This window comes from Candoia aspera, chromosome 2 (genome assembly GCF_035149785.1).
Source record: "Candoia aspera isolate rCanAsp1 chromosome 2, rCanAsp1.hap2, whole genome shotgun sequence".
Taxonomy (NCBI): domain Eukaryota; kingdom Metazoa; phylum Chordata; class Lepidosauria; order Squamata; family Boidae; genus Candoia; species Candoia aspera.
Genome location: NC_086154.1, coordinates 101,486,064 through 101,513,574, shown reverse-complemented (window position 1 = coordinate 101,513,574; position 27,511 = coordinate 101,486,064). Strand labels below are relative to the sequence as shown.

Genomic DNA, 27,511 nt, shown 5'->3' with positions numbered 1-27,511 from the left:
CTTCCCATGCTTCATTTGGATAAGCGCAAACCTAAAATAATGTGAAATAATGAAACATCCCAGAAGATCATGGTCAAACTGGAATGGATGCTTTATTTGGATATTGTCCTGGAGCACTCCTCTAGACCACATTTGATGGACTTCCTCTGTTAAAAGTTATCACTGGATGAAAATCTTACAGTGATGAGGTCTTCATGGCCTTAGTTATGACTAGACAGGCTGCATCATTGTTATACTTGATTTTCTCCTGTATTGTTACGCTTTCCTGAAAATGTCACCTTGGGGTGTATTGATCAGTTATGTGCTCAGTAAATGGCAAAAGTAAGCACAAGAACAAGAGCTACAATTTGAAAAATAAAAATAGACAGCAAACAAATCATCCAGGGGTAAAACCAACCAACCAACAAACAAACAAACAAACAGGAAGGATTCTTGCAGCTGCTGAAAGACTAAGCAATTTATTGTGGAATAAACGTTCATGGTCTAAAATTGACTTTACCTTGGTGCCACATTCTGTTATACTGGATAGACTCTAAAACTTATTGTATGTCATGTTCCTCAACCCAATCAACATGTTCTGTACGTTTACTTTAATAGTTGTGTATATACTGCCACTATATTTTGAATACCAATGATGTTTGCAAGTGTCAGATGGCAGGCATACTATATTGCTCTTTCTTTTAAATGCACATCTTTGATGACAAGAGTCATGTTTGTTCAGCAACATTTATTCATCATTGAAGATTGAAGGGAAACTGAAATATGGAATGACTGGCAGACCTGAAGGCCAAAGACAATTTTATTTCCTTTCATCTTTAAAGCAGGTGAGTTGGGCAGACAGGCTGTGCTGTTTTCACCTCTAATGTAAAAGCATTAACTCATGAAAGGAAAGTTCCATTCTCTTTTACAGGAAATCTTTTACTGCAATTTTCTTAATGCAATACACGCCAAATGCAATGCTCAGGAGCCGTACTGATAAAAAGCATGTAGTTTAAAAAGCATCCCATTCAGCAGATGTCTTAGTTCCTTTGTAAGAAGTTCTCTGGCACCTTGAAGGCATTCCAAAGTCTTGTGGTGACAATAGGGATAAGATCTTAACTTGTCTGCCTGAGTGTACAGCACAGATTCAGGGTTCCACAGGTGTGCAGAACAAGCTCATAAATGGCAAATCTCATGATAATATTATTGTCCCTTATTTCCCAGTGTCACTTTTTAAAATAAGTGCAAAAATGAACAGTCGAGGAAACACTGGCAATTTTTCTAGTAAAGTTCCCATTACTACAACTGTACTGCAGTGCTCAGGTGTCTTCAGTTTTTGATGGAAACAAAACTAAAATCAACTGACTCTGCTACTGTTGGTCTCCCTTTCCTTTACTCTGTTAGTCCCAATGAGCACCAGTTGCCAAGGTGTATCTTGGAACTGTTCTGCCAATTTGATACCTAAATTCAGCCCTTCTTTAGTTCTCTCACAGGACCATTTCTGCACATACCAACCATGTATTAAAATTCTTGGATAACTTCTGGATTCATTTTTTTTTAATCCATTCAATTCTTGGAGACTGCCTGGACATGTCCCTGCAGTTTTCTTGGCAAGGGTTTTTAGAAGTGGTTTCCCATTGCCCTCTTCCTAGGGCTGAGTGAAAGTGACTGGCCCAAGATCACCCAGCTGGCTTTGTGTCCAAGATGGGACTAGAACTCATGGTCTCCCAGTTTCTAGCCTAGTGCCTTAACCACTACACCAAAGTGGCTCACAGTATTATTGTATTTTTATCATACTGTTGATTACCATTTGGCTCTGAGAGTCTGTGGATAGTGATGGGGGTAAATAAAACAAATCTTAGAGGAATACGGCCCAAGGTCCCCCAGCTGGCTTCGTGCCTAAGGCAGGACTAGAATTCACAGTCTCCCGGTTGCTAGCCTGATGTCTTAACCACTACACCAAACTGGCTTTCTCTGGCTTCATATGTTTTGTCTAATAATCAGAATAAGCAGGCATATAATCAATGGCAATTCCATTTTTTTTTTCAAAATTAATCCTTTCAAAAGTCCAAGTAGAACAGTTGCAGGTAAATATAAATTATCTAATATCTTTTGTTATGCTCCAGAGATTCTGGCCAAAAAGACTGTACTAATGGACAATTACCCAGAATTTTTAAAGATCTATTCCTGCTCCTTGCATATCCAACTCTCAGTCAACACCTGATGACATGCGGTGATTTGGAGGGGAATCTCAGTCAAAAGTTTCCATCATATGGAAAGGGAAGATCAGGAGTTTTGAAATCCCCAAACTTCTAGTAGCTGCACCTGGAAGTTTTGCTGGCAGAGAGGAGGGTTGTCAAATGTTTCACAGTGTTCTGTTCTTCCATGATTCAGATTAGCATCAATATATAGAGCCTGGCCTCCACCTCCCCCTAGGAAAAATCAACATGGCTTGTTAAGAATTTTTTCTTACCACATTATGGAACAGAGTTTTAGATACTGCCCATGTTCTCTTTTCCTGTTATTTGCATCTAAACAGTTTCTGACTTGGATTGAAGATGAACTGGCTAGGCATGTGTCTGCATATTATACACGATACAGTTTTGGTATTATCTTTGCTAATATGACCATGTACTGTTGCCTCCTTGCGGCTGCCATCAACAGCATAGTATTTTCTGGCTGTATGTACTGCTGAACAGCTGATTAGTGACCCAGAGCATTGCATCATCTATGAGCACAAAGTTCTTTGTCTATATCAGGGCCTTATTCTGCAATGCCCACAGTTGGTTTATTGCTGAATGTAAGCAACCAAGGCTTATTATACTATCTGTACTAGGCTAGCTGATGGATTTGTGTGTGTGTGTGCGTGTGTGCTGTCTGTTACTTCTTAGAGCTTTGCCTGATGTCAGTGAATGGCTTCTTGTCCATGATTTGGTTAAGGATTTCAGCTAATTGAAATTCTTAACACACAAAACAATCCCTATCCTATATATCTGTAATTATCTGTAACTATCTATATGCCATCTTTCTGCAAAGAACTCACCAACAAATCAAATTAAATACAAATAAAACAACTTATAGAATCATCCTCAAGCCTTAAAACAATGGTAGAACTACAAAGCCAAGGTTTTTAAAAAGTGTTTGAAAAATGAATTTTAAAATTCAAGAGATGTAGATACCTTTCACAATTAGGGACAGTGTTCATAATAAACTACAATTGGGCAGGCTCATCAAAGCCAACTAAATCATACTGTGGCTTAATATGATGTACGAATCCAACTTAGAGGGATTGCAGGAGAATGATATGCCCTCGTGAGCACCAACATCCTGCAAGCCTATTCTGTAGATAACCAGACTGTTCCAAGGATGCTTTGTAGCTAGACAAATCCAAGGGTATTTGGAACTTCAAGAGCTAAAGCCAATTCATGAACTGAACTCATAAAATAGCTGACTGAGGGCCATGTTCTTTCAATGCTGGTATAGTAAGTTCTCAGCATTATACTTATTTATTTATTTATCAAATTTTATCACCGCCCATCTCCCCCCACAAAGGAGGGTCTCTGGGCAGTTTTGAACCATTATATACTGGTTAGCTGCTTAATTTCTCACTGACGCTCCAAACAATCCATTTCTTACAGAAAAGACTGAACTTAGTTAATTCTCATTGAATTATGTTTTTAAACTTTTTTTATATCTGAACATTCAAATTTTATGAGACTTGAGATAAACCTCTTCCATGTGACCACCATTTTTCCTGGCCCTACCATAAGCAGCAATTTCATGCCACCGTGTGATGCTCTGCAAGTGTTTCACCTTCCTCTCCTTGAGTTGACCAATGCCCCCTCCATCCAGCAAACCATCTCCTTCTTTGCTGCTCCCTTGCCACAGTCGCCTTTCACAGCAAGGAAAGCAGACTGGCTGCTGGACAAGGGGCAGCATGGCAAAGCCAGCTCTTGGTGAAACTGTAGAAGACAGGAGACAATGGGCAAAGCATGATGGCACTTTGTCGTTTGCCGAGAAGGAGAATCCCAGAGAAGATTTACACTGCTCTCAGGTATGGAAAGAGTCCTAGTTTGCTTTCACTTCCTCTAATGCTGAATCAAGGTAGGGCCTGCTGGCAAATCTATAAGCAAAGTGGGCCCCTCAAAGAGCAAGATGAGAGTAGTAGAAATATTTTAGAAGCATTTAAAATAGCCAGAAGTCAGCCAAGTAACTTGCAGTATTAGCTATATTTAGATTTCCAGACAAACATGCTGGTTCAACGCTAGATGAAGGGGAGTGGGTGGGAGCAAGAGCTAGGAGCTAGAAGGAAGAAACAAGGCCAAGCATGTGAGATGCTGTGGAGGAGTGAGAAAAGTAGTTAAGAGCAAGGCACACAGAGGAGACAGGTGGAAGGAAAGTGACAGATTGTGGAAGAAAGAAAAGAAAACATTTTTAAAAAGCAAATGTAGCAATACACCTGGAACAAAGGATTTTGTTGCAAGGCCCACTTGTTATTCGTTGAGATGATATTGTGATGATATAACTGGTTCCACATGAGTGCTTTGGTAGGACATGTTGAGGTTTTTCCTATTAGATTAAGCTGCTATTGTACCTAATCATTTTGGCCGGGTGAAAAGGTTGCAATTGATTGTCTCCTCTCACGTGCTTTTCTCTCTGCCGGCAATGTAAGCAAGCAAGGCTTGCTCCAAAGGGAGCTAAGTCCTTTAAATGTTTTGCTTTTGTTTTTGCTTTCTGTAAATAAATTATTTTTATAGAAATGCTTAGTGTGTGACTTTTTTGACCTCTCCTGGGCTAAAGGCTTTCCCAGCATCTGCCAACAGGACAACCTTTCATATGCTTTGGTAGGACAATCTTACCAAAGGTTCATCATGACCATTTACTATATTGGCCTTCTCCTATATGTCCTTCCTACCCCAAAATATGGATTGTGATCATCCCAGTTCAGCTGTGGCTGAATTGATCTCTTAAATAAGCAGCATCTAAAGAACTTTTGGGCTGGGAAGGTGGTGCCAGAAATGCATATAGAACTTAGATCTACACATAATCCACAATGTGGTAGTTGCATAATTTACCTATGATAATACCTTCCTGGCTTCCAGACATAAACATGGAGGCTGTTTTGGAAGGCAACTTGAAGTGTCTAATTGCCAGGAAGGGAGAGAGACGGTATTTAATTGTCTCTAACTTTGGTACAGTGAGGTGGTTTGAGCTGGTTGTTCTGTGACTCTCCAAAGAAAAGGGAGACGGTGAACGCTGGCGTTGGGGACGAGGTAGAGCTTTAGCTTGTTCTGGCTTCTTGATGAACACCCATTCATACCGCTCCATTTCAGGATGCACCTTTCAAGAAAAGACAATATTGATCAGGGATGTTGAGCAGGCATTTCTTTTCCCTCCTAGATCCAGAGTTTTGGTGTTGCCTGGGAAGGAGGGTTAAAACAGCCCCACCTTCTCCTTAATTGGGGCATTTATTCCATAACACAGAACAGAAATCAAGTAGGGGTGGGAAGGAGGAATTGTGGGGAGGAGGAATTATAAGGTATTATGGATTCAGGAATGTAAGATCTATGAGCCAGGGCAAATTGGATGTGGTTATTGGTGAGATGTCAAGATTAAAGATAGACATTTTGGGCATCAGCAAACTGAAATGGACTGGAATGGGCCACTTCACATCAAATGACCACCAGATCTACTACTGTGGACAAGAGGACCACAGAAGAAATGGAGTAGCCTTCATAATTAATAGTCAAGTGGCTAAAGCAGAGCTTGGATACAATCCAAAAAATGACAGAATGATCTCAATTCAAATTCAGGGCAAGCCATCTAACATCACAGTGATCCAAATATATGCCCCAACCACAGATGCTGAGGAAGCTGAAGTAGAGCAGTTCTATGAGGATCTGCAGCACCTACTGGACAACACGCCTAAAAGAGATGTTATTTTCATCATGGGAGACTGGAATGCTAAGGTGGGCAGTCAAATGACACCTGGAATTACAGGTAAGCATGGCCTGGGAGAACAAAACAAAGCAGGACATAGGCTGATAGAATTTTGCCAAGACAACTCACTCTGCATAACAAACACTCTCTTCCAACAACCTAAGAGACGGCTTTATACATGGACTTCACCAGATGGACAACACCGAAATCAGATTGACTACATCCTTTGCAGCCAAAGGTGGCGGACATCTATACAGTTGGTAAAAACAAGACCTGGAGCTGACTGTAGTTCCGATCATGAACTTCTTATTGCACAATTTAGGATCAGACTAAAGAGATTAGGGAAGACCCACAGATCAGCTAGATATGAGCTCACTAATATCCCTCAGGAATATTCAGTGGAGGTAAAGAATCGATTTAATGGACTGGACTTAGTAGATAGGGTCCCGGAAGAACTCTGGACAGAAGTTCGCAACATTGTTCAGGAGGCGGCAACAAAATACATCCCAAAGAAAGAGAAAACCAAGAAGGCAAAGTGGCTGTCTGCTGAGACACTAGAAGTAGCCCAAGAAAGAAGGAAAGCAAAAGGCAACAGTGATAGGGGGAGATATGCCCAATTAAATGCAAAATTCCAGAGGTTAGCCAGAAGAGATAAGGAATTATTTTTAAACAAGCAATGCGCGGAAGTGGAAGATGACAATAGAATAGGAAGGACGAGAGACCTCTTCCAGAAAATTAGAAACATTGGAGGTAAATTCCAGGCAAAAATGGGTATGATCAAAAACAAAGATGGCAAGGACCTAACAGAAGAAGAAGAGATCAAGAAAAGGTGGCAAGAATATACGGAAGATCTGTATAGGAAGAATAACAATATCGGGGATGACGGTGTGGTCAGTGAGCTAGAGCCAGACATCCTGAAGAGTGAGGTTGAACGGGCCTTAAGAAGCATTGCTAATAACAAAGCAGCAGGAGACGACGGCATCCCAGCTGAACCGTTCAAAATCTTGCAAGATGATGCTGTCAAAGTAATGCATGCTATATGCCAGCAAATTTGGAAAACACAGGAATGGCCATCAGATTGGAAAAAATCAACTTACATCCCCATACCAAAAAAGGGAAACACTAAAGAATGTTCAAACTATCGAACAGTGGCACTCATTTCACATGCCAGTAAGGTAATGCTCAAGGTCCTGCAAGGTAGACTTCAGCAGTTCATGGAGCAAGAATTGCCAGATGTACAAGCTGGGTTTAGAAAAGGCAGAGGAACTAGAGACCAAATTGCCAATATCCGCTAGATAATGGAAAAAGCCAGGGAGTTTCAGAAAAACATCTATTTCTGTTTTATTGACTATTCTAAAGCCTTTGACTGTGTGGACCATAACAAATTGTGGCAAGTTCTTAGTGGTATGGGGACACCAAGTCATCTTTTATGCCTCCTGAAGAATCTGTATAACGACCAAGTAGCAACAGTCAGAACAGACCACGGAACAATGGACTGGTTTAAGATTGGGAAAGGAGTACAACAGAGCTGTATACTCTCACCCTACCTATTCAACTTGTACGCAGAACACATCATGCGACATGCTGGGCTTGAGGAATCCAAGGCTGGAGTTAAAATCGCTGGAAGAAACATTAACAATCTCAGATATGCAGATTATACCACTTTGATGGCTGAAAGTGAAGAGGAACTGAGGAGCCTTATGATGAAGGTGAAAGAAGAAAATGCAAAAGCTGGCTTGCAACTAAACCTCAAAAAAACCAAGATTATGGCAACCAGCTTGATCGATAACTGGCAAATAGAGGGAGAAAATGTAGAAGCAGTGAAAGACTTTGTATTTCTAGGTGCGAAGATTACTGCAGATGCTGACTGCAGTCAGGAAATCAGAAGACGCTTAATCCTTGGGAGAAGAGCAATGACAAATCTCGATAAAATAGTTAAGAGCACAGACATCACTCTGACAACAAAGGTCCGCATAGTTAAAGCAATGGTGTTCCCCGTAGTAACATATGGCTGCGAGAGCTGGACCATAAGGAAGGCTGAGAGAAGGAAGATCGATGCTTTTGAACTGTGGTGTTGGAGGAAACTTCTGAGAGTGCCTTGGACTGCCAGAAGATCAAACCAGTCCATCCTTCAGGAAATAAAGCCAGACTGCTCACTTGAGGGAATGATATTAAAGGCAAAACTGAAATACTTTGGCCACACATTGAGAAGACAGGACACCCTGGAGAAGATGCTGATGCTAGGAAGAGTGGAGGGCAAAAGGAAGAGGGGCCGACCAAGGGCAAGGTGGATGGATGATATTCTAGACGTGACGGACTCATCCCTGGGGGAGCTGGGAGTGTTGACGACCGACAGGAAGCTCTGGCGTGGGCTGGTCCATGAAGTCACGAAGAGTCGGAAGCGACTGAATGAATAAACAACAACAAATGGATTCAGGAGAATCAGCTAGGTTACTAGCTAGTGAAGTGGGCCAAGCAATTTCTATGTATGTAGGGAGGGCTACAAAACATGTACCATGCTGCACTTAACAGGAGGTGACTATAGAAAGACACCCAGTGAAGTAATTTTGGTAGAGGGCAGGCTGAGCTGATGTTCAGGGTCAGTTTTATTTTGGAATAATGAAACAGACTTCATTCTTTGAAAATTTAGGACTGACCTGAAGCCTCAAAATTCATTTGAGCTCTGTTTCCTAATGTTCATCATACACTTGGGGGGGGGGGCTAGTACTGGTGGTCAGATTTTGATCAGATTGACCAATGCATAAAAAGAACTGAAAGAAAGTACTTATAAAACTGATATATTCTCCACCATGGAAGTAAGTTGAACTTACTGTAAAAATAAAGCATTCTCCTGTGCCAAAGAAGCTTGTTGCTCCTCCACTTTTTTTCCTTTCATTCCAGTCAGAGGAAAGAAATGCTCCACACACCTGAATGGGAGACAGTAAGATGTGAGCAACTGCATAATGTTTTGTGATAATCAAAAAGACCCAAGAAAATGTATGATCATGGAAGCCTGCTTCTTAAACTCTTACTGTATTAAAACGGTCCAGTGAAGAGATAGGGTTACCCATCAAGAAAGGTGGAGATGCAATTTAATAACATGTTATCCCATCTTCCACTTCCTTTATGAGAGCACCCTGGAGCAGAACATTAGGGATTAGGCTGTAATACCCCCCTTTGATGGAGTTTAAGGGCAGCGTTTATGAGTGAGTTAATCCACTGAAGTTTTGCTCCATCATTCAGGAACACGTCCTTACAGTGTGACTAACAAAGTAAAGGATACATAAAATTCCAGGCAACAAAGGCTAAAAAAAAAGAAAATTCAGTAAAATGCATAACCAAAGACAATAAATAGCTGAGCAGTTGAAGGCAGCAGCATAAAACAACTCTGGAGATGAAAAGTCTTGGGAAACAAAAATCAGGTCTTTCTCTGGCATCCCAAGACATAAGCAGATGCCAGGCAATGCTTGCTGGAGAGAATGCTCAGAGACACGGCTCTTCACCTGAAACAGTCTCTTCTCAAAAACCCAGCACTGTGATGTTCATACTGTGAATTTAGTTGGAACCAACTTAGAACCTCTCCATGTGTTACACTTCTAAGTGTATATTTGAGACTGAGATGTACACCTATCCATATAAAGCTGTGAGCAAAAAGAAATGTGTGTCATACAAGAATTGCCTGTGATTCCCTGTTGAGTAGTTGGTGTTCACAGCTGGTGGCAAACTTGGTGAAACAGCCCTCGTAATGCTTCCCCTTCCCCATCCCCCCATCAGGCAGGAAATAGGTATACAATATACAAATTATTAACTTTGAAAGTGGCTCTGATAGGAGCACATTCATTTACTTGTTTGTATTAATTAAATACAATCCAATATTCTTTGTCTTGGCAATCAACATGATTTTTTTAACAATGCCCAAAGAACAGCCATATGTGAAAGCTTCTGGGCTGTTTTATAAAGCCCCTTTTCTTTCCCTACATTTCTCAATCCCTGTCTTTCCTCCATCCTCCGTTGGGCACCATTCTGACTCAGGCATCTATTTACCTCCACCATCAGCATTCTTTCAAACAATATTCCTGATTTAACAAGTCTTAGCATATAAATATTGGAGAGAGTTATGGATACTTCTAACATAGAAATGAAAGAATGCATGCTTGCAGTTTAAGCACAGAATTTTGCTTTTAGCCCAGAATACACCTGCTGCATATGACTGTGAACAGTTTTTGTTCTATTATAGCCCTGTAGGTGGAAGATCCCACTACCCAGAATTTTTTGAGAGGTTCAGAACTAAATCACTTACTTCTCCCAGTGTGTTTTTTAACAACAGTAATGTTGGTTCGTAGCCCTCACAGCAGGAATAAAACCTGTGGGAAGCAAAAGAAATGGGATGAAATGAGTCTCCTGCTAATGACAGGGAAAGCAATGGCTTTGAGATGGAGACAGATTGAAGAGTGGAGCATGTTATTCTTAATGCTTTATTAGAAAGCCTGGAGAGAGAAAAACAACAAGAAGAAAACCAAACAGGCTCATAAATAGAAGTCATCCAGTTACCTTGCATGTTCTACATTGTCTCAGGACTATGTACTAATGGTACATGTACTCAGTAGAATAAATTCACACAGAGGATTTTCTGCTACAGATCTTCTAAAGATGCCATTCCACTGTCTTTCAGGTCCTTGTGGTGTCCTCAGAGCTCCATCCTTTGAATCAGGACAGAGGGACATCTCTGCCAGGAGCGGTGTAGCCAAGTGTAGAGGTGATCTTGAGGGAAATACGCAAGAACTGTTACCTTAGACCAGTGTTTCTCAACCCTGGCAACTATAAGATGGGTGGACTTCAACTCTCAGAATTCCCCAGGCAGCAAGGCTGGCTGGGGAATTCTGGGAGCTGAAGTCCACACATCTGAAAGTTGCCAAGGTTGAGAAACACTGCCTTAGATAAAAGGGGCTGAAACATTATTTACAGTAAGTCCTGGGAAACAAGGTAGTATCTGGAAGTGGCTCAGGCAGATGCCTGCCTGATACCCTGGAGTAGAAGAAGGAGGGAAGGTAAAGAACAATCAGATTTACAAGATTCTGTTATTACAGCCGATCTCAATAAAGTGTAGTCCTGGTCTTCCTGGGGAGCTGATTTTCTGGTCTTGGCTACTTTGTGGGTCTGACACTGAAAGACACTAATGTGAATGTGAAGGTGCTGAGATGTTGGGAAGCCCTGCTTCTTTGATACTGCTGTAAAGTTCCTGTCATTTATCTAAGAGCCTTATCACTACTAGAGCTAAGCACTCCTTTTCTTCATCTCTGTCTCCTCTTTTTGGATAGTAGCAAAGTTCCCACCTCTGCCCTGGCACACCTCTTTTCTTTTGCCCTTGAACTAAGCCTCATGATGCTTTATATGCCAGGGTTAGGAGGGGGAATTTTCAAGATCCCCAAGTTGAAAGCAAGAATGTTGAACATCTGCGCGCTATTCTGGAACCTTCAGTAGATTGCTCTAACATGAAGATTGGATTTTTTTTCTTATGGTCAAGAGATTGCTCTTTTTTTCCATGTGTAAGTCCAACAAGGCTTCTGCAAAACAAATACACATAGTCCTTGTTTAGTGACCAGAATTGGGACCAGCAACTCGGTCATTAAGCTAAGTGGCCACTAAGTGAAACTGCAACTGTACTTATGATCTTACTTCAGCTTTCCTTTGTTTTACAGACCTGCAAAGGTCATAAATGCGAGGACTGGTCACAAAGTTACTTTTTCATCACTGTCATAACTGCAAATGGTCGCTAAACAAGGCAGTCACTAAATGAGGACTACCTATACAAAACTTCTTCCTCTTTGGACTTCCAGAAAAATCTGTTTGAGCACCTCTTCCTTTTGGGTTTGAGATGACTATATAAAATGCCTGGAGGAATAGCCGCTGGTAATAACTGCCAACAAGTTATTGTTATGTTAAACCCATAAAAGAAGAATAGCAAAACCATTCCTTCAGTCACACCAGTATTCCTTTCTTTATTTAAAACTTGTATGTGGCTGCCTAATTCAACCAAGATGATTCTGGGTAACTTCCAAAAAAACAAAACAAAAAAATGTAGCGAAATGAATACAAAATCACAATACATACATCTACAAGCAATAATGAAACAATTTTGTTCAGGGTTGTGTAATAACTGCAAAGCAGACATTTGGAAGCCATAATTTTTGCTCAGTGAAGCAGGTAATTGCTCATATAAAACCTGAACGCATCATAATCTCCATGGCACGTGCAGGATCTTGATACAGATTCCCAGGCTTGAAAGCAGTCAGTTTAATTGTGGTTGTAAAAAGAGTGTAACCTTCAATGTAGGTACACCTTGACTATTAGGTGCCCCAAGCTGTAAAGTTCACACCATTAAGGATCTCTAGTCAGATTCATCTTTTGAGAGGGCATGAGGACTTTTCACACCTCTCCAATCATATCCTTGGGCTGTTTCTAATACGATTGGTTGTTGTTAAAGTACCACCTGATGTACATGGATTTCTAAATATTTCCCTTCTGTTTTGAAAATGCATATAGGAAAATGGCTAGAAAACAGCTGAAGGCACATTTCTTTTCCAGGACTAAATGGCCAGTTGGTTATAGGAAAAGTGTGAAGTGCAGAGAAGCTCCTGGAAGGGGAGAAGTGTTTCCAAAACATTAATCACATATGAATGGGTCTTCTGACATTACCAGGACGTATCTCTTCAGCCACTTCCACATGTGCACTTTCAAAACATGACTAAGAAATTACAACTTTGGTGGCAACCCCCCAAAGCACGGCTACTGTTGATTCATTCATTGGCTTCTGCCCTCTTCCCAGCAGGTTCCTTTCTGAATGGCAGCATAAGAGGTAGGCCTGTGCAAAACAGCACCACTTCCCTTTACTGAGCCATCTCTACTGTGATCACTGGAATGATTTGATCCAAGGCAGTGGTTTCCTGCAAAGAGGCAAGCTGTTTTGCCTTGATGCCACCAATCAAGAGCAGTAAGGGTGAGCTGTTTCACTTTGGTGGAGATTCGCTTTTGCAGAAGATTGCTGAAAGCCAGGAAAGAGGCTGTTTCTTCATGGCATGGCAGTTCTGGTAAGTGCCTAAAAGTGGGGAGCTGCTTTGTGGAGCTACATCAAAGGAGTGCTTCACTGAAATTTCTTTGATTGGAGTGTTACTTCATAAGTAGCACAGGAAAAGTCCATCCCATCAGGCTAAAAGAGAGGAAGTTATCCCACTAGCTCTAAGGCGAGATCAGTTCCATCAGCTTCCCTCACCTAACAGTAGCTATTTTCTGAATATTTCAGTTTGGAACTGATCCTAACAAGAACATGCCAGTTTAAGAACTGTGGGCTTGATTTGTTTGTTTCTTCTTTCTTCCTCCTTTCCTTCTCCCTCTCTCCCTGTCTTATGTGTCATCTGTTTTAGTTTTGAAAGCTGAAATTAGAGACTATTTTGATCTTACTAATCTCATGTAAGCCATTCTGGGAGTCTTTGCAGTTGGAGAAGGGTAAAACTGTTATACACAAATAAATAGCACATCCTCCAAGATAATCAACTTCTTGAGCTTTTTTTGGCAGATTAATTTCCTCTAACCTGATGCTTTCCAGAAATTTTGGGAGCTACAGTACCAATATGGCTGGGGAAGGCTGTCCTAGATAAAAATATGAAGAATACCCAACAGCTGAAGAGCTGGTTGTGGTAAATCTCAGTATTACTTGTTTTAAAAATGTCTTGCAACGTGTGTGTGTGTGTGTATCCTGTCATTTTACATTTTTCAAACTTGAAAGTTCCAACGCTCCTGAAATTATTAAAAATCCTATCCCTGAATTTTCTCTGTTGTTATCCCCATTTGTCCTGAATATGTGATTAGGATCATTCAGAAGAAAGCAATGAGATACTGATTTCAGTGGCAGCTTTCTAATTGCTTCATCTGCCAAAGGGTACATTTCCAGAGTAATTCACCCATGCTATCGTCTGAGTGTTCTACAGCAGACTATTGTGAAACATGGACATTGTTTCTGACGGGCAAATATTTTAATATCCAAATTGGGAAGCGTATTGCTTGGAGATTTCATAGCCCACACCGATCCCAGGACCTATTATTTGTTTAGTGGACAGAGATGGGATAGGCATTAAGGCTGTGCGGCACTTTGGATCTTATCTTTGTAAAATGCTTCGGAACATTGTAAAACGTTTTGTGAATATAGCACCTCCCTGCAAAACCTTTAAGCTGCCACAAAATCCTTGGGAGTTGTGAGGGACAACTGTTTTAAGATGTTGCAGACAAATACTGTGTTCATGCACCTTCATGCTCTGAAGCATTTTCTGGAGATTGAATCTGAAACACTAAACAGCCTTAGTAGGCATATACTCTGGCTCAGGAGGCCACCAGCACTATGCTAAGAACTCCCAAGTGTAATGAATCAGTCACCTTGGCATCCTTTTCTATGCTTTTGTACCTAAAAGATTGGATTCAGATACTCATCGTTCCTGCAGTTTTTCAGCTATGCCAAAATCCAAGACTTTAGAAAAGATCAAGAGCTCCCAAATACTAGAGTCAGCAGAAAAAGAGGGGTGGCATTTAAGAGTCGCATGGTTCTTAACCCTCAGCTGAACTTAAGGGAGGTGCAAAAAACGTAGTTCTTATTCTGAATGTTAACCCAGTTTTTAATTTTTTGTAGTAAGCTTCCCAAGGTCACTACAGTGCTTTGTTTTATGAGAATCATGGGGCTCAGAGTGGTAGGCGGCGGTATTGCGACCGAAAACTCTCCCCAGGACCCGAGTTCGATCCCAGCGGAAGCCGGATCCTCTCTCGGGTAGCCGGCTCAGGTCGACTCAGCCTTCCGTCCTTCCGAGGTCGGTAAAATGAGCAACCAGCTTGCTGGGGAAGGTGACGACTGGGGAAGGCAATGGCAAACCACCCCACTCTATGGTCTGCCGAGAAGACGTCGTGAAAGCAGCATCCCCCCAAAGGGTCAGACATGACTCGGTGCTTGCACAGGGGACGTTTCTCCTTTCACTTTCACAGAACTTCCTTATCTATTCATTGTGAGCATTGTACTTGTCCTTAGCTGACTACGTGAAGTTCTCAGCCATGCCAAGACCAACTGCAGTGTCAGTATCATAAGCACTTAAGTGGACTGTATGGATAAAAATTAAACCTAACATCCACAATTGACCTAAAGCATTAGGTTTTTAAACACATCAGTATACCGATCACCTGAGAATACTGGACTAAGCCTTCATGTAGTTTGTTTGATTTTGGCCACTTGGAACATGAAAGTTTTATGATCTCTGTAAATAACGTGTGCGCCCCCCCCCCGCCCCCAGGCTATCACTTTACAAAATATGATGCTCTTGTTTCTAATGTTCTATTCAGTTTCTTGGGCTAGTTCTTTAGTTGGTCTAAACCTTTATACCCCTGTTCAGTTTATTATTTGCCTTGAGGGATGTCGTATTTTGGACGTTCTTTGAAAATACGGCATTACCTTTGCAAACTGTATCCATCTTCAGACGTTGAGAATAAGAGAACAGGTGAGTACAGAGAAAATCGTTCTGGGATCCAGGACCACACAATCCGCATTTCCTGAGCCGTAACGATGGTGGAAGTAAAATTATGTGCATTCACAATGAGGTGGAATGGTTGTCTGTGCAACAGGAAAAAAAGGAAAGGCCCTAATCAAACTATAATTCCATAGAGACTGACTGTTAGGATTGACTCTTTGCAAATAATGATCTAGCAGAACCAGCAGGAACAGCTGCTGATATACTACATCCTATAGTTGCAGTGGTGCAGGACACACAATGGCCATAAACACTGGGACTTATTTTAGAACAAGGGTGATCTGCTGCCCTCAGCTTTCCCTACTCTTTTTTACACTTACAACTGCACATTCCTTCTGGGTAGAATTTTATACTTTGGGTGAACCATAAGATATCACAGGTTCTTCAAACCAGAACTGTCTTAAGAGGGTTGCTCAACATTTCAATGAAAGTTGTCATATTATAAATACTTCCCTCCTCGACCCCCCAACACACACAGACAGATATGCCTACATGTATAAACTAGACAACTACCTTAGACAACTTACTGTCCCCAACACTGAAACTAGGTTTACTTCATTTTATAGATCTTAAATGTCTTTGGGTTTCAGGACCTGGTGCTGAATCTGATATTATAGGCGATTTTAAGCATGGCACAACCTGCCAATTCTAGTGATAGAAATGTCCATTTATCTGGAAAACTGCCCGTGCATATGCATCCCACTCAAAAGAGGGATCACCAACCTGAAAGGCAGATGGATTCTGCTACGGTGTTGGTGCCCCCCAAACTTTTTCAGGCCACTTGACCTTTAATGGCATGCTGGCAGCCATACATCAAAATGCGGACCAGTCCAGGAGAAAGTGGGGCAGATCCAGAACAAACTCATTAATTAAACAGATAGAATTTACTGCAGTCACAGACCAGAGTTAAAAATAAAATATATTACAAATAAAATAAGAATAAAAACAGAGAATAGGCTAAGAATATTACTATTGGTGGTGGGTTCATCAATGGGCAGTCGGAGTGTAACTACTCTTGGCTCATAGGGAGCTTTTTTGTATCAGCCTTCCAATTATTAATTTAATACAGTTAATATGGTTATTCAGTTGCAACTACTGGAGGGATTCTAGAAGCAACACCCAAGCTTTGTATGGGGCAGATCCTGAAGCCTCGGGGTCTGACCCTTATATTAGTTCTGTATATTCCCATGGAAAAGTATTTGCTTCTCAGGAATAAACTCTGGAACCACATGTTCTATAATTCAGACTGAACTTTGGCTAAAACAAAGTCCTATGTGCTTCTCTCAGGATTTTAATGCATTTTTCTCTATTTTTATGATATTTCCCATATTTCCTCACTCTTTTCCATCACGTGTGACTCATCATTTTTATGACAGTTTTATACATGCATTTTACTTCCTAGTGACCATGGATAATACACATCCAGTGTTTTAATAGCCACATTTTCTACTCTTAAATTCTGATATATCTCATAGCAATGTAGAACACAGTAAGGGTTAAACCATATACAGAAATGGTGGGTCCCAACTTTTATTGTATATGTGAATGTTTAAACACATTGGAATCTAAACCAATTTGCTTTCAGGGCTATGATTAATGTATCCTCGTGCTTATTTCTACACTTTTCCAAAGCTGGTACAAATCTAACATGGCTCAAATTTGTTACTGTACTTTCTTTAAAAGGTGCCAGCCTGACCAGTTCTATCTACTGGTGGGATTATCCAACATACATTATGAAGGCTTTATGAACTGCTGGTGCTTAGACAAGACTGATTATGGGAATTGTAGTCTAGAATCTCTCTATGGGGTGAAGGCATATGTTACTGTGATTGATAGGGTAGGCAGAAAACACTCTGCATGAAGTTATCCTATTAGATTGGTTCTCCAATCATTTACAGTTATATTGTACAGCATCTAGTAATTAGAAATGTTATGACATGCCTGAAAATACAGTAAAGAAGGTTCTCATACCTGTGCTGCACCATTGTTACTCCTTTATCCACCAGAGCCTTCCTGTTAGCCATTTGAAGAAGCCAGATTTCTTTGCGGGAGAAAAGTCGGATGCCAAATGCTTTCTCTAAAAGCTTGTCAGCCGCCAAATATTCATGAATGTCCCACAGGAAAGTGTGTAAGCTTCCCTTGATGTCAACCACCTCTTGTCTTCTTGATGTCACAAAGAGCCGGTATTGCCTCAGCAGTGCCAGAGCAATGCGGTAGAGGACTTTTTGCCCCTCCAGGAGATACACATCAAAAATGCGAATGACATAATTAAAGGGAAGATCATCAAAGAGCCACACCAGCCACTCAGAGTACACCTCAAAGATGTTGTCTGATGAACTTGCTATCAGTTGGTGGGCAGCTGGGCAGTGCTTATTGGCTAAGTCCCCAAAGGTCATACAGGAGGCCTCATGAGCCAGGAAGGAATGATCTATATAGGTGGTGTGGGGAGCCTTGGAGTAGAGGAGTCGGCAAGTAAGCTCAAAGCATTGGGCTTCGTCTTGGCTATAATGGAGCACCAGGGCAGTCACAGCTGGGAGGAAAGGACAGTAAGTGATATCAGGGTATAAATTGGAAATGCAGATAAGTATTTTCTTCAGAGCAGTTATCCCTTCTGGGGTGAGGCAGTATTCGGGCATGATGCTTCCTGCCAGGAATTCAGGCAAGGGATCGAAGCTTTCACTCTGGTTTCCAAATAACGTGCTGGCAACGTCACTGTAGACGAAGGCATCAGGCGTCATTAACCGGCATGGTATATCTTGGATAATGTGCTGGTAAGCCTTTGCCCTCAGGGTATGGCTTCTAGCCCAACATCCTTCCCTTGCTAGCTTCTTCAGCTCTTTCATAGACTTGCCAAGGAACTGTTCATGAGAGTCCTGATGATCATTCAATTTGGGGATCTTGGTCTGGTCCACAAATACACTGCAGCCTAGGCAGGAAGCCGAGTTACTGTCCCCTATCCCAGCCTTGGCAATGATTTGCACAGGTTCTTTAGTTGGATTAACTGTCTCTGTAGAATGAAGACATTATGTTCAGTATAATTTATCTACCATCTGACAGCTTGCTTAATGCTGCCTGACAAATATAGGGAAAAAACCCTGCATTGTTGTTTTTCTCCAATTTTTCATGTTTGCCTCCTTGAACAAGTAGCATTTGCACTGAAGAACAATAATTTGCCATTTCTTCAAAAGCTTCCATTTCACTCTATAGGTATTTGGTCTTACCAATCAGAATACCTGTTAATAATTGAAGGGTAGCACAATAGAACATTGACACCGTGGTAGAAGGGTTAAATACTGAATATGATGCAACACTTTTTAAAAAAGGATTTATTCATCTAATGAATAATCATTAGATATTTCTAAGACTGGCTTAAAAAGAATATTTTGTCATCCTGATATGGCATCAAGCAACACAGCAAATACTTGTGTAGTCACAAGATTCTCAAGGTGCTTCAGATGATGAAGCTTTCCATCCACGAATAATCCTTTAGATTACAGCGAGAAAGCTCAGACAGTTTAGCTCTGGGCTGTTTTGAGCACTGCAGAAGTTCAGACAGTACAAAGACAGGCACAAGCGTATGTTCTCTGAGAGAGGGTAAAGACACCAGGAGATAGGAAATGACTTTATAGCCATGTTTTCTAATAGGAAGAAGTTGGTGCTAGTAGGACTGTCTAGTCCAATGACTTCCCACTTGAAGCCCCTGTATCTTTTTGCAGCAGTCCCTTGTCCCTCCCCTTTCTTCCGCTTTCTCCCTGCCAACTCCCTTAAATGCTTTCTAGAGAAACAGAGGGGCTGGGTTCAACAGTAACTTCATTCTGCAATGCACCAAATTCTTTTAAAAGTTTAAAAAAAATAAAGAAAGGGGCCATGGAATATTGTTTTCTTTGGGGTGATGGAAAAAGAACAAAGAGTGTGCTAGGCACAGAGAGGATGAGGAAGGATGACAGAGTGTCAGGAGAGGGGAAGGGGGAGAGGGATAAGCTGGGAATGGAATATCCAAGAATATCTGTGCCCCCACCCCCTGCATATGTTGCCTAGGGTCCCTTCAGCCCTGGCGGTGACACTGGCAGGGAGCTCAAACTCATTCTGAATCTGAATCAGAATCTCCTGGGAAGTGCTCTATGTGGCGCTGCCCTAGAAGATCACCTGGAAGCTACAACTGGTCCAGAATACAACAGTGCGCACAGTGCTAGGTGCTTCTAGTTTGCCCAAGTTACACCTCTGTTGCGTGAGCTCCCTTGGCTCCCAGTTTCCTTCCAGCTGCAATTCAAGATGCTGCTTATCACCTTTAAAGCTCTCAGCCTTACCAAGTAGACCAGACAGGAAACACGACCAGATAAGCTAATTCTACTTTATTGTAAAGCTATATGAACAGAATCTTGCAAGTCTGAAAGTACAATTCTCCCACCTTCACCTTTATAGCCTGAGAACTTAGGGAGGGTCCCTTCTGAGCCTCTTGCCCCCCCCCCCCCCAGTATCCAGCTGTGGGCTATGCTGTCTCTTATCTGACTGTTCCCTGGGCAATATCTCTTTGTCCCTCTCTCAGGGTCGTTCCCACATACCATTACAAAAGCCTGATATGGCATGGAACCAGGTTATTTGTGGGACTGCCCCTCCCTGAGAGTATCTGCTCATTCTACCAGATCAGATAGGGTAGGCATGCTCCAGGTCCTTTCCCTGAAATGTTGCTATTTAACAGGACCTTGGAAGTGTGCCTTTTCCATGACTGGCCCTACCTTATGGAACACCCTCCCTCTGACAATCTTGCAGGCCTCCACCCTTTGAGCTTTCCAGAAGGCTATCAAGACCTGTTTTTTTTACCCAGGCATTGGGGTAGAGGGAGGGTGTCTTGGGGTGGTTGTTGGGGCATCCCAGGGGGACAGCTGAGCTCTGGGTTTTTGGGTTTTTTTTAATGGTTTTTATGGTTCTGTGGTTTTATTATTGTTACCCAGAGCTACCCAGAGCTACCCAGAGTTGCCCATTAAGATGGGCAGCCATACAAATCTTTTAAATGAATGAATGAATGAATGAATACAATCCTGTCTTTAATGTACAGCAGTCAGCAATGGGAAAGGGGGTCCATCTCTCTGACTGTCAACAGCCACAGCGATGACCTTGGAGAAACTATGCAGAGATGGTTGCTTCGAAGGGTTGTAAAAAAACATGCTTTAAGTCTGGGAAAGAAGGAAAACATTAGGAAGAGACTGAGACTGGCTCCACCCTAACTCCCTGGGGTATAAGAGGGAGGGAGGGAAAATGCAGTCAGGCTTTCAAGATTCTGTTGCTTTAGCTAATCTAATTAAATATGGACTTTTTGAGTTGTTTTCCTGGTCTGGCCTACCTCAAAGGCTGACACTGATGACATGAGCCAATCCAAGTGCCAGAGGCAGGCTTCTCAAATGTATTTGAAGCATTGGGGAGATCAAGCAAGCCAGGCTAATCATTTACATTTTTGCTTAGGAACTCCAAAGATTATTCTCATGATCTGCGAGCAGCCAGGCAGACAAATGATGAGAATGTCTTGAAAAGGTTGACAGAATATCCAAAATAACTGCTGATTCTTCAACATAGAGTTTGGGGCTTTTTACAATAGAAAATATAGGATGAAAGCCTGAATAAATCTTAGAAATATAATGAACATAGATAGCGTTGATTGTATTAGTTTTCATCTTTAAGTAACCTTACTTTTTTATTTGTTGGAAAGAAAGGAGGCTTGATACAACAGGATACAAGATGTGCAACATACCACATAATCTACGGCTTTCCATTTCAACTTTTCAAATATCCTCTGATTTCCTTAATTTGTTATGATCCAATCTCCCTTTCTCAGGAAATATATGAGCAATGGCTGTCTTTTAGGTGGTGCAGTCAACATTTTTATTTTATTTCACAGAATAATTGTTTTTGCTGTTTCTTACCATTAATAATGGGGCAATAATTCTGCTCAGTCTGGTTGTATGGTGTGGCCATTGCACTTTATCTTGATTTTCCTGAAGTACAGCTAGAACACAATTGCTATCTCCACCAACAGTAGATGTGCCTGCCTTTTGCATTGTTTATGGAAGTAGGCTGTCACACAAATGAAAATTGTTCCAGGTCAGCCTCTAATATATGTAACCTGATAGAGAATGAAAGGATATACGTTTATCCCAAGAGTGTATGTGCTTTGTAATAGTCTGGTAACACTCATTCTTTCCATCTGTGAAGAAGTTGAAAATACAGTTGGTAAGAGATACTACAGATTACTTAAAGGTGAAATTAAAATTCGGTGGATGCGATATCAATTTGATTTGTGGGGCCCTGGAACTGGGTGGATATGATAGATCAGCACACACTCTTTGCTGTAAAAGTGGGCTTACTCTTGTAAGTTTCAACTTGCTAAGAGTCTAAAACTATTTTCCCAGAGTTCTTCATAAAAGCTACCCATGAAATGATGCAAATGTTTAGCATTCAGTTAACACCTGTGGTTCAGCAATTTATAGCATTGTTATATTACGGTTGTACTGCAGAGGAGGGAAACTACCAAAATAGAAATGCCAGTACAGAGCTATTAGTATCAGCTGCACCAGCACAGGGTTGGGGGTGGGGGGGGGGAGATGAGCAAATAACAATCAAGTGCAAAAGTATATGCTCAGGATTGATAACTGTGTAGTGAATGTATAGGACTTGTTGATGGACCTATTGTAGTTGTTGTGCATAAGTGTCAACTGCTGCTAATGTTCCTGATAGTTGGGAATCTATTTTGAATCCTGAAATGTAATATCTATCAGATTTCATGAAAATAACATAGTCCAGCTGGTGGAGAAGGCAGAATATCAGATTGGAATCATGAAAGGAAGAAAAAAAATCAGAAAACTATGACTTGGCAGAAAGTGAAACTTCTTGGGGTATAGAAGGGTACAATGCATGTATTTGAAATTTGATATTTATAAATAAAGCAAGCATTACAAGATAATATGAATCTTCTGGATGGTTTTTACATTTGATTCTCACTTGCTCCTCTTCATTTTCAGCACCCAACCATTGCAGCTGACATCCGTGAATGCATTCTATTTCTGTGGTTTCTCTGCAGTACAACTTAATAATACAAGAGTGTTACATGTGTGAACAGAATGCTAAGTGTTAGCAAGTTGAATCTGCACTATTATAAAAGATCCTGGGGAAACAGTTTTGAGCTTGATTAACTCCAATCTTCAATGCCAATACCACTCATGCAAAAGAAAGCTAAACTCTGCTCCTAGAAAATGGAAAGCAACGAACTTGGGAAAGTAGCAAATGAGGCAAGGGAGGTTGGTACCTAAAAGAGCAAGGTGGCAGGGGGCTGGGATGTTAGAGATCTATATAGAAGTTCTTAAGAACAAGCAAGTGCTACACAGGATAGGAAAATATCTTATCCAGAGCCCTAGGGCAAAGCAGATTGGAGAGGACATCATGCCAGCAGCCCTTGGTATGAATTGAAGGGGGGGGCAGGGGGGATTGCCTAAACTGTGCTAGGGAAAACCACCATAGCATTAGACCATCATAGCATGCATTTATTTGAAAACGTGAATCTTTGAAAGGCTAAAACAAAATCTCAAACATTCCTGCATTAAAACAACAACAAACAAGACTTTATGGTGTGCAGCTGGCATGTTCAGCTCCTCAGTCGTCATTGTGCTCCCCCTGGAGGAAAACCTCGGCCATTGTTAGAAAGGGTTGTTCAGCTGTGACCTCTTTAGAAGTGTAGGCTACAGTATAAATGTCTGTGTGCCTTCCGGTCAGCATTGACTCCTGGCAACTGCCTGGACAAGGCCTTGCAGTTTATTTGGCAACAGGGTAAGGGCTGCTATTTAGTCATTTGCTCAAATAATATTACATTCTGCAACTTGTGCACTTCTGTGTTTTGGATTTGCTTACTCTGACTGTGTCAGGATACCTGGCTTACACTAAATATGCAACAAACTCCAGAAAGAGAGGCCAGGTCAGGATGAATATTTGCTGAGTTCCTTGCTTTCCAAAGTTCTTTTTGACCCCATTTGACTGACAAATTTTGTACATTGTGTAATATGTTGGAATGGAAAGATTCTGGCATTATCTATATCCTATGTGTGTCTAACAGCTCTCAGAATATTCAGTCACATTAATTAGTCTATCTCAGCACAAATAACCAAGAGCCATGTGGTAACATGTACACTTCCAGGCCTTGCAGAAGTTCACGTTCTGTCATCTCTTACTATTGGCATGGTAACTGGGGTCCCCTGGGAATGCTTGCCCAGCAATATCTAGAAGGCCATACAAATGTAAACCCACATGCAACCTTTCATGGATTACAGTCCACTTCCACAAAAGCCTGATACCGTTACATTGTTACAAAATGTATTATGATTGGTTTGGGGTTGGCTAAAAAGACCCCAACTCTATAATTTTTAAATAAAGGATTTCTTTCTATATAACGGGATTTCTTTCCAGATAACAATTGAGTACACCATAGCAATGACTCCCGAGATATGACAACGAGCAGTTTGTAACTATTGTTGCATTTCATTGGTTAAGACAAAATAAAGACTGGGCAGAGATGACTCAACTTTCATCCCACTAAACCAGGATAGCGGGTAAGAGAGGTGGGTATTTATACAGCAAAAAGGCTGGCTGCTCTGGAAGTGAGAAAAGGAGAGAGTGAGTTAATTCTGAGTGCCACCACGCTCAAGCATCCACTGTGCTTTTGCTGCTGAACTTGGCCCCACTTCTCTCATGATAACAGCAGCAAACAAACAAATAAAAGCTTCCTCTCTGCCCTTGAAAACAAGGTCTTCCCCGCCTCCCTCCAATGTATCTGCAACAGAAGAAAGTCAGGTTCCAAAAAGACCATTCCGTGTTGAATAAACTGGCTACCGCACCCTGCATCTTCCTGTTCCATTGATTCATCCCAGGTTTGGGGAAAAGCCTTCAAACACATTATTACTAGCCTGCTACACTCTCGTGTACAGCCTCGTGTGGCGCAGAGTGGTAGGTGGCAGTATTGCAACCGAAACTCTCCCCGCGACCCGAGTTCGATCCCAGCGGAAGCTGGATTCTCTGTCGGGTAGCCGGCTCAGATCGACTCAGCCTTCCATCCTTCCGAGGTCGGTGAAATGACGACCCAGCTTGCTGGGGAAGGTGATGACTGGGGAAGGCAATGGCAAACTACTCTGCTATAGTCTGCCAAGAAGACATCACAAAAGCAGCGTCCCCCCAAAGGGTCAGACATGACTCGGTGCTTGCACAGGGGACCTTTCACCGTTTTTCACTACACTCTCAGGATTTGCTGAGATAACACATTCCTTAGGGTCTGCCAGAATAGCATCAAGGTTTTTGGTTTCATGGAGAATAGAGATCGGCTGAGCTCAACAGAATGCTAAATAGGCTTGGGCTCTGCAGATAGTGAGGACAAAGTGGGGAAGCCTAGGCTGGATTTGGTACCTTGAGAATGATTGATGCGGGGGGAGGGGGTTGTTATGAGAGGACATCCCAACAATATTATGTTGCTCAACAAGACTGATGGGGTAGACATTAGGTGATCTGTTAATCCTGGGAACTTTCCTATTACACTAAGCCTGCGTATATGTTGACCTCATTGGTCAGAAAGGTTAGATATAAAGTGAAATAATAATAATCTCATCTCACAAAAACACCATCAGTTTCTAGTAAAGGAAAATGGGCCCTAGCTAAGCACCTACTGACACTCCTGAAGCTTGTCCTCACTTCGAAGTTGGACACTTCCATATAATAACATAAAGGATGGTGAATAAACATTAAGGAAGAAGAGACACAAAATTCCAAAAATACCAGCAACAGTATACTCAGGGTTAACTGTGGCCATTCACCCACCCATGTGCCTGATGTTAAAAATAGGAAGTTTAATGGAAGCTATATTCAAAACAATATCAGTACATAATGCCAAGTATCATCCTGATTTGGAAACCAGATAGATTATTTATCATATTTCTTTTGCTTCTAACAAAGAAAGTTGTCATAGCTATAAGGAAAGAATGGGAGAAGTATATTTTTTTCCAAATCTAGATTTACTACAAGATCATTCTGTTCATGCTACGCCAAATACTGTAATGATTTTCTTGCTTATGGCAAGGAAAAAAGTACGAATAATATTGGACCACAATTGATGTGGCCCCATTTCATCAGAATTCAGTGGTAGAGAAAAAATATGGGGCAGCCCAGTATATTAAGCTCAGAGTATGACAATCATTATTGGAAGTAGTGACATCTTTATTATTCCTACTATCTACAGACATATCCATCATTTATATTATTTATTAAACAACATTTCTTTAGACCCTTTCCCAAACCATAACATGCTTTATAGTTGTTATTTGTCAGTATAATGCTATAAGGTTAAAAAATAACTGAGTTTTTTGCTTTGTGATTCGGGCTATTCCACACATTGTTAATACTTTACTTGCATACCAAAAAAAAAAAATTATTGACAAACACACTGCAAATGTACAAGTGCATTAAAAATGTAACATAATCACTTCTTTGCCCACTCTAGTCATGTGTGTATATGTGTGTTCCAGGAAGCTAGCATTGTCCTCTGGGTCACTGGCCTTTCTAAAGTTGCAGAACATTCTGGAATGCTCCATTCATGGCACATTTGGGAGAAGCAAGCCACATCTTGGCTGCAGCTTCCCACCATCTATGCAGGTATAGTTGACATACATCCGTTGCCTCAGTAGCCCTTGGAATAGATAAAACCCAAGTCTCCCTCAGCCAACCCAGAAAACTGCAGCAAGCAAAATCTAATGTGTCATTTCCATTAATTACTTGCCATGTAATAGTTCAGCCTAAGTCTGCCTGTCAGGCTCTCAGGCCGCTTTTTGACAAATCGGCAGACAGATAAGATCTGGATGGATCATCTGCTTCCCCTTTCCCTCCTTACTTGACTCTACTAGGGTGTTTTAATATTTGCTCCTTGAAAGTGACCATTTAAGATACATTCTTTACCTTGTGTGATGCCCAAGTTGCTGTCCTTTAGGATATCCATCCTAGAATTTGCTCTCTACTTTCCTGTGTGTTTTTTCCAAAAGTTATGGGCCCCTCAGTGGGGCTGATATACTTCAGCCCAATCTGTATCATCTCTTGTCCTTGCTTGAAGGATCTGGTCAGAGCTCTGCTGCCCTGCTTAATTTATTGAGCCTCCTTCACAGGTAATGCCTCCCCAAGGAGATTCTTATTTGGTGTAAACAGTGGTAAAATGTTCCCCCACCTACCCACTTGTGCCTGTTTACTGTATGCCTCTCTGTATGCCTCTTACTGTATATAAGCAAGATAACGATCAAAGTATCAACAGGACCATTAAAAGGGACCATTTACTTTTCGAAGGGTAAACTTTATCTTCCTGACTTCCCTTGCAACGTCACTAAAAAAAAAAGAAAGGAAAAAATTCCATGTGTATTAGAAAAGCAAAGCGTGCACACTTGGAAGAGAGAGCAGTGAGAGTATAGAAGGGGAGGCTCTTAATTTCTGTCCTTTTGTGATTAAATGTCCTTGAACTGATGGAACATAAACACAGAAGTTGGCTTTCAAACTGCTTCCTGCTGGTTCGTTTCTGCTTGAAGACAGAAATAGAAAAGGATGAACAGTAAATTCCATGTTTTTAAATGACCAGCTATGACATTTAGTGTCTATTAAAACAAAGGTGCTATAAATGTGTTTCAGGGCTAGACTGGGAAGGTCTTTGGATTAATGGGTCACATGTTTAAAGTATAATGTTGAGCTAGATGTATGTCAGCCTTCATCAACAAGCACATGGCTTTATTTGTAGCCATATTTACATTGGAAATCAAACACTAAAATGGCACTGGTATTATATGGGAATGCAAGGGCAATTTAATGGCACTTTAAGTCATTGTATGATTTTTTTTCTTCAGTTTCAATTGCCAAAGACCCTTGTGAGTTATGGAAAACTACACTCAATTTTTCAGTGCCCCTTTCTCAACAGAGCCAATTAAAGTGAACTTTGGCAGGATGGTCATCCAGTCTGGGCTTCAAAGAAGGGC

General features: G+C 41.3%; 1 protein-coding gene across 1 annotated transcript; it reads right to left on the bottom strand.

The window, feature by feature from the left end:
* Positions 1 to 1,634: 1,634 nt before the first annotated feature.
* LOC134492323 (TBC1 domain family member 24-like) lies at positions 1,635 to 26,578 on the bottom strand. The gene is made up of 7 exons (XM_063296500.1): positions 26,457 to 26,578; positions 17,451 to 18,486; positions 15,404 to 15,562; positions 10,220 to 10,283; positions 8,751 to 8,846; positions 5,055 to 5,319; positions 1,635 to 2,411 (listed from the first exon to the last, which is right to left on the bottom strand). Exons 1-7 carry the CDS (start codon positions 26,494 to 26,496, stop codon positions 2,266 to 2,268), a joined length of 1,806 nt encoding a protein of 601 aa, XP_063152570.1. The 5' UTR covers positions 26,497 to 26,578; the 3' UTR covers positions 1,635 to 2,265.
* Between the last annotated feature and the right edge of the window lie 933 nt (positions 26,579 to 27,511).